The sequence below is a fragment of the Lucilia cuprina genome, chromosome 2 (assembly GCF_022045245.1).
Source record: "Lucilia cuprina isolate Lc7/37 chromosome 2, ASM2204524v1, whole genome shotgun sequence".
In the NCBI taxonomy this organism is placed as follows: Eukaryota; Metazoa; Arthropoda; class Insecta; order Diptera; family Calliphoridae; genus Lucilia; species Lucilia cuprina.
The window spans coordinates 58,355,274-58,365,898 of record NC_060950.1 but is presented as its reverse complement, the minus strand read 5'-3'; the positions used below and the strand labels follow the sequence as shown (position 1 = coordinate 58,365,898).

Below are 10,625 nucleotides of genomic sequence, written 5' to 3'. Positions count from 1 at the left end.
TACTGAATCAATAACTTTATTAAGAGCGTTAAGGTTAAAGAATCGATAACCAGAATAGGGCGGTTAGTTAATTATACTAAATTTTTATCTTAACTCTATATTATGTATTGTTGCAAAATTCGAATTGTTATTTTTTACAAAACCCAAATGATTGTATTAAAATACAAAAGTATTGTATTGAGTGCCTAAAGACTAGTTTTAATTAAACAATAAATTATACATTTTTTTTAATTCTAAGCAAACAAATTAAGCCAATATTAATAATATTCATAATGATTATTTAATTAAACGTAAGTATACAAAAACAAAACCTGCTAAAAAGCTAATAAATTTTCTATAAAAAAAGGTGTTTAAAAAAAACTGTAATAACTATAATATCTATAATTTAAATGACACCAAATAAAAAAACAACAACATTTTGTGCGAATGTTTGTTTACAAAAAAAGTATAAAAAAATAATAAAAAAATAAAGTATAAAACGCAATTTGCTAAAAAAAAACACAACAACGAAGATTGTTGCTAGAAGACATTCATTAAAATACATTGTTAACTCATTGTACTTTTGTTTTGTGCTCATTCCGTGACTCGCCACCAGCTTGTTGATCTTCGGCACGTTTTCTACCTTTCTCTGCAGCCTTCTTTTGTTTTGTCAAATAAATACCCAAAACCATCATTACAGCCCAGCCTATATAGCCAATATGATAAACAGAACTATAGAATTTCCATATATTACCAAAGGATACCAGAAGAAAAGCGGTGCCTAAATAACTGAAAGCAAAAAATTTCGAAATCCAAAATAAAACATCAATTATCTGGCGCTGCAGGCCAGTAGCGTCTTTGCGCACTAAACTATTCCACATATCTTCAAGGGGCACATATAAGGGAGCACCCATTATGCAGAAATAATGACCCGGACGAAAACCATGCCAGTAGGCAGAACAGAGTAGTGTGGCAGCAGTTCTACAGCAAATAAATACAAATGATTCACCGTAACAAAAAAGTTTGATAACAATAATCGTTTCGTATTCTCACCTATATTTCTTGCTAGGGAACAACTTGTATATATTCACTGCCAACCAATATTGTACACAAATATTCCAATGTTTCATGGCCTCACGGAAGGTCCAGCATTTCTCCACGTTCATGACACGCGTATTAACTATTGAGGTAAAGTTATACGTTCTCTTATCGGCATCACGTTTCAAATGCTGATATTGTTTACGAGGACCTTCACCGTTGGCCACATCTGATTCATCGGGATACGCGCCAAAGCCTGCCATAGTACAGACACACTCACTTAACGTAAGACCGGTATACATGCGCATACGGAATATGAAAAATGTGGGCCACACATACATTAGACGATAGAAAAAGGAACGTTGTGTATAGAATTCATCACTTAGGGCGTACTATGGGCGGGGGTCATAGAGGTTGTGTGGTTTTTATTAAAATATTTTCCTGCATAAAAATTTAGCTTTTTGTTTTCTTATACTTACACTTAAAGGATAAAAATAATTTGCTACCAGATATAAAACACAATAAATACCAGCACTTTTAAGCTTATCCAAGGTGGCCTGTACATTGGGAGCATAATTTTTAAAGGGCGTTTCGAAATAGTCACGATAGGTGCGATAGCGATAATAAGGACCTTTAAAGGAATATAAAAGTGTTAATTAAGTTTGTTTGTTTTTAGTATAATTACATTTTTTTAGTGAAATCCTTATTTTTTCTAAACATTGCTTTGTCTTCGATTAGTTTTTTTTTTTTCAAACGCAATTCTTTTATCAATTTTCTAATGAAAACTACAATTACTTTTCTATTCGTAACATTGTTTTCGAGCAATTGTTAAAAGAAAACTTTGCCATTGATCCTTAATTTAAACAAAAGATCGAGTAATTTTAAAACATTTTTTTCTTCTATAAGTTTTCTATAAAACAAATATTTCCGATCAATTTTCTAATGAAATTTGTACCTTTAAACAATTTCCAAATGATTTGTTTTCTTGCTCTTTATTTAGTTTTCTACAAAAAACTTTGTGTTGGATCAGTTTTCTAAACCAAAACTTTGTCTTCATTCAATTTTCTAAAGAATCTTTTTATCTAATATTTTCTGTATAAAAAAATGTTTCTACGATCAGGTTATTAGAGAAAACGTTGTCTTTGTTAATTTTTCTCTCGAAAAAGTTGTTGTTGTTGTTGTAGCAGCGATACGTGTAAAGTCGTTGTGGTTGAGTTGACAATCCTTGGTCGTTGTTCGTCGCCGAGTCGTTCCGGTGCAAAGAACTGATTGTCGTGGGAACGCCCGAAAAAGTTATTCTCTTTTTTTATTTTTCTATAGAAATCGATCGATGTATTCTATAAGTTTTTTAATGAAAACTTTTTCTTCGATTGATTTTCTATAAACAAAATATTATCTTTGATCAGTTTTCTACAATGTCTTTGATATTCCATAGAAAATAGTTTATTTATTTCATTTTTTTGATGACATTTCTTTAGAAAGCTTAACATCGATCACTTTTCTATAGAAGGGCTAATTTTTATTCAGAATTCAATAAAACACGTGTTTTCTACCAAAAAAAAAACTTTGTCTATGATACTTTGAACAATTTCTATAAAAAAATTTAGATTAATCTGTTTCTAGAGAAAAATGATCTTCCATCAGTTTGTAAAGAAAACTTATTTTCGATCAGTTTTGTAAAGAAAACTTATCTTTGACTTGTTTTCAAGAATGCTTCTCTTTACATTAATCAGTTTTCTGGGGAAAAATGATTTTCGATCAATTTGGTAAGGAAAACTTATCTTTAACCAGTTTTCTTTATAAAACTTATGTTTGGTCAGTTTTATAAAGAAAACTTATCTTCGATCAGTTTTATAAAGAAAACTTATCTTCGATCAGTTCTGTAAAGAAAACTTATCTTCGATCAGTTTTGTAAATAAAACTTATCTTCGATCAGTTTTGAAAATAAAATATATCTTCGATCATTTTTATAAAGAAAACTTACTTTCGATCAGTACTATAACTAAAGCTTATCTTTGACTTGTTTTAAAGAAAGCTTATCTTTATATTAATCTGTTTTCCAGGGAAAAATGATCTTCGATCAGTTTTGTAAAAAAAAACTTATCTTCGATCAGTTTTATAAAGAAAACTTATCTTTGATCAGTTTTGTAAAAACTTACATTTGATCAGTTTTATAAAGAAAACTTATCTTCGATCAGTTTTGTAAAGATAACTTATATTCGATCAATTTTGTAAAGACAACTTATCTTCTATCATATTTATAAAGAAAACTTATATTTGATCAGTATTTTAAAGAAAACTTATATTTAAATTCTTTTAATGAACAGTTTTGTAAAGAAAACTTATCTTACATGATTTTTATAATGAAACTTATCTTTGATCAGTTTTATAAAAACAAAACTTTTCTTTGATCAGTTTTATAAAAACAAAACTTATATTTGATCAGTTTTATAAAGAAAACGTATCTTCGATCAGTATTACGAAGAAAACTTATCTTTGACTTGTTTTAGAGAATGTTTATCTTTACATTAATCAGTTTTCTATGGAAAAATTATCTTGAATAAATTTTGCAAAGAAAACTTATTTTCGATCAGTTTTGTGAGGAAAACTTATCTTCGATCAGTTTTATAAAGAAAACTTATATTCGATCAGTTTTATAAAGAAAACTTATATTCGATAAGTTTTGTAAACAAAAGTTATCTTCGATCAGTTTTATAAAGAAAACGTATCTTTGATCAGTTTTTTAAAGAAAACGTATCTTCGATCAGTATTATAAAGAAAATGTATCTTTGATCAGTTTTTTAAAGAAAACGTATCCTTCGATCAGTATTATAAAGAAAACTTATCTTTGACTTGTTTTAGAGAAAGCTTATTTTAATATTAATCAGTTTTCTAGGGAAAAAATTTGGTAAAGAAAACTTATCTTCGATTAGTTTTATGAAGAAAACTTATCTTCGACCAGTTTTATAAAGAAAACTTATTTTCGATCAGTTTTGTAAAGAAAACGTTTTTTTGATCAGAATTATAAATAAAATATATGTTTAAATTGATTTATAAAGAATGCTTATCTTTCATCAGTTTTAGAAAGAAACTAGAAAGAAAACTTGTCTTTAATCATTTGACTATTGAAAGTTTTATCAATTAAATCAATTATCCGTCAGTTTTTAGCCATTGATCAGTTTTCCAAAGAAGTTTATCTCCTTTGTGAATCTGCTATTTATAGCCGCGATTCAGTCTACTATATTAATCAGCATAAATATTATAAATATCCATTAAGTTTGTATTCATTCGCCTTAAATATGGTCACCCTATTGATAAGCTTTATAAAATTTGCATTAAATCAAGCAATACAATACAAAAAATTAATAATACTACTTATAATTCGCGCCAGCTGGCGGTAGCCACTAACAATGACATAAAAAAAAGCTTATCAAAATATCTATGTATTGCTTTAACAAAAAACTAAATTGATAATTTAATAATAAGAAAATAAGCGTCGTTGTCTTTTACACTTACCCGTAAGTATGCCAATATAGTTGAAAGTATAATGGAATAACTCTACTATGTTAATTGATTGAATTTCTACATCATAATCGGTAATTTCAACCAATTGACCAGTTTCTCCCGTGCCGGTTTGTTTGTCAGTTTGTTCTTTTTCACGCTGTTGAAGTTTCTTCCAGGAGGCAGTTTTTTCAAAACCAATACCAGCCACCTTTATAAAGTTAATAAGATTTATTACTATTGTTTTTAATCTTATTATAAGCCAATTACTTTGGATTACAGTTAGTTAGTTACAAACCTTCAAGGTCAAAATCATTTGTATCATATTCGTATGACTGGGTGGCTCGGAGAAACCAAATGAATCCATTAAACGGAAAAACATCAAGTAACCAAACATGGCAACAAAGGCCGCCAAATGGCATTTGCTGTTTTTGTGTAACAAACATACAAAGTACACATGGTAAATTAATTTATGCAAAAACATACATAATCTCTTTTCCATTTTGGTGTCATTCACACTTACCTAGGGTGGACATAAATTACGGCTGCCGCACCCAAACCTGCCGATATTAGACAATGCAATGTATGCCATCCCGATACCAGGAACACCATTAACAGACCAAATCCTGTACTTAAGAATTTCCTTTGGGTTTCATCGGGTATTTTCTTCACATAATTCCCGGCTCCTATGCAGGTCAGCAGACAAGCAACATAAATTATATCATCAAGTTCCATGTTATATTTGTAATGTAATTTATCTTTTTATTGGCAGATAATTATTATTTGTGCATTCTTCTTTAGTTTTTGTTAATAATTTTGTATTTTTTCCGTATTATTACGAATAAAATCTGTGCTGATTTTTTCTGCTGCTGCCGTTGAAAAATGAAAATAAACAACCACTGACTGATGCAGAGATGGATAGTGCAGTACCAGAGCCCTGCGCCGACAAATATTAACGGTGGCGGCGGCTGACACTAAATATATCGGCGGCTGCTTAAAATCGAATGTAAGCTGGCTTTTTTTACTACGTTTAGTTTTTAAATTTTCAACGATAAAAACGGAATCCGAGAGATCAGATAGTGGGATTTTGGAAGCAAATATAATGTTTATAACAACAAAACAGAGCAAGCTCAAAAGTTGTGTGAGAAATTATGCAGGGATGAATAAAAAATTCTTAAAAATTAAAAACAAATCCTTTCTCCAAGTTTTACGAGGATCAGTCGATATTTAACTATATCCTCCATATAAAAAATCTTGCAGAAAATCAGTTTCTAAAAAATTTTGCATTAAGAAAATGATCAATAACGTAAAAGTAAAACAAATAAAAACCCTCAACAAATTGGAATTTCCAAAAATCCCAACTTATTGGATACATTATACCTATTGGATACTCTTCAGCTTCAACCGTTTAGGCTCTACGATGATGAATCAGTCTGTCAGTCAGTAACGTTGGAACTTTATTTACGTATGTATATAGATTTTGTGCTTTGAATTATATTGTGAAACAAGTAAGAAATTATAATCGGGCCAGGCCGACCACATAATACCCTACACCTGTTACAAAAAAATGTGGTTTAGTTTGTATTATAAAGCATTTAAGTTGAGTTGTACCTTGCCTCAGATATACATAAGCCATTTATTGTTGAATAAAATTATGGACATTTAGTCGAATTTTGAAGGGGGCTTTGAATAGGGGCTATGGTCAAATGAGACCCTAGGTGAGATAATGGACCGATGTTAATCATTTTCAATAGACTTTGTCTCTGGTACCATAGAAGAAGGTCGACTATTTACAAAATGCTAAGTCGAAAAGTCGACTTTTAACTAAATGCAAAAAGTCGAAAAGTCGACTTTTACCTAAATGCAAAAAGTCGAAAAGTCGACTTTTACCTAAATGCAAAAAGTCGAAAAGTCGACTTTTCGTTTCAACTATAGAACCCTATATAAAACTATGACATTTTACATTTTAAAATTAACTTTTTTCTATAAACACTAGGGTTCTATAGTTTAAACGAAAAGTCGACTTTTCGACTTTTTGCATTTTATGAAAAGTCGACTTTTTGACTTTTTGCATTTTATGAAAAGTCGACTTTTCGACTTTTTGCATTCAGTTAAAAGTCGATTTTTCGACTTTTAATATTTTATAAATAGTCTACTTTTCAACTTTTTCCGACCTTTCGACTTTCCGACTATTCGACTTTTTCCGACTTTTCGACTTTTTACGACTTTTTTCGACTTTTTAAGACTTATTCCGGCTTTCTTCAACTTTTCGACTTTTTCCGACTTTCGACTATATATGACTTTTTTCGCCTTTTTTCTCCTTTTTTTTTCGACTTTTTTTCGACTTTTTTCGACTTTTATTTACAAAGTCGACTTTTCGACTTGTTTCATAGACGATAGTCGAGTTAACGACTTTTTGGAACAAAATAGTCGACTTCGACTTTTTTCGACAAAAAGTCGATTGTTTGATTATTCGAAAGTCGATTTATAGAACCCTAATAAACACTGTTCTGCTTAACAATAGTCTACATTCGAATTTGTTTCTATAGAAAATAATCTATTCAAACATAATAGAAAAATTGCAATTCTGGTACATTTCTATTAAAAAATTTCAATTCCAATAGTTTTGAAAAAAACTTTCCATTCAAATTTTTGTCTAAGGATAACGCTTTATTGAACAGTTTTTGATGTTAAAGTTGTTATTCGATTATCTATAACCACACTTTATTTACAAATCTAACGGTTTTCTAAAGCCAATTTCTTATATTTGAACAGTTTTCTGTACAAATCCTGATATTTTTTACAATTTTATATTGAAAACTTTCTATATTTTATAAATAGTCGACTTTTCAACTTTTTTCGACCTTTCGACTTTCCGATTTTTTTTCGACTTTTTTCAACTTTTTCCGATTTTTTCCGACTATTCGACTTTTTCCGACTTTTAGACTTTTTCCGACTTTTTCGAATTTTTCCGACTTTTTCCTACTTTTCGACTTTTTCCGACTTTTCGACTTTTTCCGACTTTTCGACTTTTTTCGACTTTCCGACTTTTATTTACAAAGTCGACTTTTCGACTTTTTTCATAGACGATAGTCGAGTTATTGACTTTTTAGGAACAAAATAGTCGACTTCGACTTCTTTCAACAAAAAGTCGATTGTTCGATTATTCGAAAGTCGATTTATAGAACCCTAATAAACACTGTTCTGTTTAACAATAATCTGCATTTGAACTTGTTTCTATAGAAAATAATCTATTCGAACATAATAGAAAAATTGCAATTCTGGTACATTTCTATTAAAAAATTTCAATTCCAATAGTTTTGAAAAAAACTTTCCATTCAAATTTTTGTCTAAGGATAACGCTTTATTGAACAGTTTTTGATGTTAAAGTTGTTATTCGATTATCTATAACCACACTTTATTTACAAATCTAACGGTTTTCTAAAGCCAATTTCTTATATTTGAACAGTTTTCTGTACAAATCCTGATATTTTTTACAATTTTATATTGAAAACTTTCTAAAAAAAACACGAAGAAGAAAAACTTTCCATATAATTGTATGTTATACCACCCTATTGAATTAATAATAAATTCACATAAAAATGGTAACACTGTCTTAGGAATTTAATACCAAAATATACAACTCTGTTTCTTTACTGTTCTCACTTTTTTTGGTGAAAGTTTTTTGTTAAGTTTTTTGTTTTTATTTTTTAGTTTAAAGTTAAATTTAAATAGTTTTTTTTTTATTTATTTATAATAATAATTAATAAATGGATGCCGAAAATAATCAAAATAATGTTCAGACTAAAGTGGTAAGCTTATAAGTGGTATATACAAATATTGTCTGTTTTGACCCACATATTGTTATTAGACCAGTTAAGAGAAGAGGGTAACAAAATTTCTATTTTTACAGAAGACTCAAGATATTAAAGATGCTAAACACGCAATTCCTGTGCATTCTGTAATTGTATTTTTGCTGGCCACTTTGGCAACTGCCATTCTGGTGGATTTGTTACCTACCAAGTGCAGCTATTGGAATTGGCCTAAACAACAGGATGTTAGAAAGGTAGAAATAGTTCCTCAAGCTACTTATGCTATTTATGGTAAAAGCAAAACTGAGGAACACTTAATACATGTTATAAATGTATTGGATAGATTGGGTTATCAACGCGTAAACTTGGAGGATAATTGGAATCTTTTGTGGGCTCATGATTATCCTTTTATAAAAATGCCTCAACGTATGAAAAATTTAGAAAAACATCAAATGGTTAATCATTTTCCAGGCTGCGGCTTTATAACTAACAAAGTGGATTTATCAACAACACCTCTTCCCTTCCTGCCTCGGGCTTTTCGTTTGCCTTCTCAGCGACAAGAGTTTCTCGAATATGTGGAGCATAATCCAAAGGCTTTATTTGTAGAGAAACATAATGAACATCGTCATATAGCCATACGGCCCCCAGAAGATATAAATTTATATTCAAATGATTCTTTTGTGCAGGAATTTTTGCAAAATCCTTTCCTAGTTGATGGTTATAAGTTCGACATTGGTGTTTATGTGGTCATTACCTCAATTGATCCCTTACGTCTTTATATCTATAGTGGTGATGTACTATTCCGCTATTGTCCTGTTAAATATCATCCTTTCGATGCTTCTAATGTGGATAAGTATGTAGTGGGAGATGATTATTTGCCAACATGGCAAGTACCTTCTTTAGTTAAATACTACAAACGTTTAGGAGGCAGCATGCGTGGTGCTTTTGATGCCTACGTACGTGATCAAAACCAAAATCCTTCTGGTATTTGGCTACAAGTGGAGGATATTATCAGACGTACAGTTTTGGCCAAAGAACAAGATATTAAGGGAATACTTCGCTCATATAAAACCAAAAATTTCTTTGATTTAATGCGTTTCGATTTAATTATTGATGAGAATCTTAAAGTACATCTAATGGAGGCGAATATGTCACCAAATCTCTCGTCTGCACATTTTAAGCCCAATTCTCTGCTTTATGAACAAATTCTATATAGTATTATGAATATGGTGGGTATTGGCTCGCCTTTGCAAAACAAAACTCTTCAGGAAAGGTAAGTCAAATAATCACAATTGATTTATAATTTTTTTTTACTGAGTAAAGCAAATTTCCTTTATTTTAGCTCCGAAGAAGTCAGAGAAATGATAACATCCGAAAGAAATTTAGCTACAAATATTAACGATTGTGCTGAACATGGCTGTGATAAATCCTGCAATAGTCGAGAATGTGATTTGTGTTTACCTTGTCTCAGTGGCAGTGAATATGAAATATTGGAAAAGGCACATCATGAACATTTACATAGAATCAGCATGAAACGTATATTTCCCAAACCAATTGTGAGTACATATTTTCAATTAGATTTAAGTCTAATCATTGAGTATTAATTCTTTTTTTTTTAATATTCTGCAGTTACAACCAGAGAACTTTGATATTGCAACAGAAGTACAAAATATGACAAAACGTAATGCTTGGATGACACGCTGGTTTTATTATAAATGTCAATATGACTCTAACTGGTGTATTTAAATAAAAATACAAAATTTAATAGATTTATATGTATAAATTATTGGCAGCTAACTGCAAAAGAGTAAATCACAAAATAAATGTTTAATTTTTAATAAAAAAATATATTAAAATTGTACAGTAAATACTCTTTGTTAAAAAAAATTTATATTTTTATATAGAAAACGGTATTTTTACGATTTTCTGGAACAAAAGTTTTCATTCTTTGTAGAAAATTTTTAATTCGTACTGTTTTCTACAGAAAAACTTTCTCTTTGAACAGTTTTCCACAGAGAAGTTTTTATTTGAACAGTTTTCTATAGAATACCTTCTATTCGAACAGTTTTAGAATGAAAGCCATTTAGAAAACTTTTTTTTTTCTAGTTTTTTTGTAGAAAATATATTAGAACAGTTTTCTATACAAAACTTTATATTTGAATATTTTAAAATTTTTAAATTTTTTTTTGAAAACTTTTTCTATAGAAAAATTTATATTTAAACATTATTTCTATTGAAAATTTACTATATCTATCTATCTATCTATCTATCTATCTATCTATCTATCTATCTATC

The 10,625-nt window shown here is 29.5% G+C and overlaps 2 protein-coding genes across 3 annotated transcripts; one reads left to right on the top strand and one right to left on the bottom strand.

Annotated features, from left to right (window-relative positions):
- LOC111684047 (lysophospholipid acyltransferase 7) lies at window positions 1-5,253 on the bottom strand. Its single transcript, XM_023446164.2, has 6 exons — window positions 5,042-5,253; window positions 4,817-4,943; window positions 4,534-4,729; window positions 1,497-1,648; window positions 1,033-1,409; window positions 1-960 (listed from the first exon to the last, which is right to left on the bottom strand). The coding sequence occupies exons 1-6, from the start codon at window positions 5,251-5,253 to the stop codon at window positions 552-554; spliced, it is 1,473 nt and encodes a 490-aa protein (XP_023301932.2). The 3' UTR covers window positions 1-551.
- Window positions 5,254-8,256: 3,003 nt separating this feature from the next.
- On the top strand, window positions 8,257-10,198 carry LOC111684041 (probable tubulin polyglutamylase ttll-15). 2 transcript variants are annotated; one of them, XM_046956670.1, is made up of 4 exons: window positions 8,257-8,330; window positions 8,432-9,603; window positions 9,673-9,886; window positions 9,960-10,198. In XM_046956670.1, the coding sequence occupies exons 1-4, from the start codon at window positions 8,289-8,291 to the stop codon at window positions 10,074-10,076; spliced, it is 1,545 nt and encodes a 514-aa protein (XP_046812626.1). In that variant the 5' UTR covers window positions 8,257-8,288; the 3' UTR covers window positions 10,077-10,198. The 2 variants fall into 2 exon arrangements, with proteins under 2 accessions (XP_046812626.1, XP_046812627.1); XM_046956671.1 differs by having other exon boundaries at window positions 8,274-8,330; window positions 8,435-9,603.
- The last annotated feature ends 427 nt before the right edge of the window (window positions 10,199-10,625 follow it).

Bases quoted from the DNA above. Each gene is read 5' to 3' on its own strand.
- LOC111684047 (XM_023446164.2), bottom strand. From the start codon at position 5,253: ATGGAACTTGATGATATAATTTATGTTGCTTGTCTGCTGACCTGCATA. The intron at 4,730-4,816 runs GTTTGTAACTAA...AACTTTATAAAG, and splicing joins AAATGATTTTGACCTTGAAG to GTGGCTGGTATTGGTTTTGA. The intron at 1,649-4,533 runs GTAAGTGTAAAA...ATTCCTTTAAAG, and splicing joins CTATATTGGCATACTTACGG to GTCCTTATTATCGCTATCGC.
- LOC111684041 (XM_046956670.1), top strand. From the start codon at position 8,289: ATGGATGCCGAAAATAATCAAAATAATGTTCAGACTAAAGTG. The intron at 9,604-9,672 runs GTAAGTCAAATA...CCTTTATTTTAG, and splicing joins AACAAAACTCTTCAGGAAAG to CTCCGAAGAAGTCAGAGAAA. The intron at 9,887-9,959 runs GTGAGTACATAT...AATATTCTGCAG, and splicing joins GTATATTTCCCAAACCAATT to TTACAACCAGAGAACTTTGA.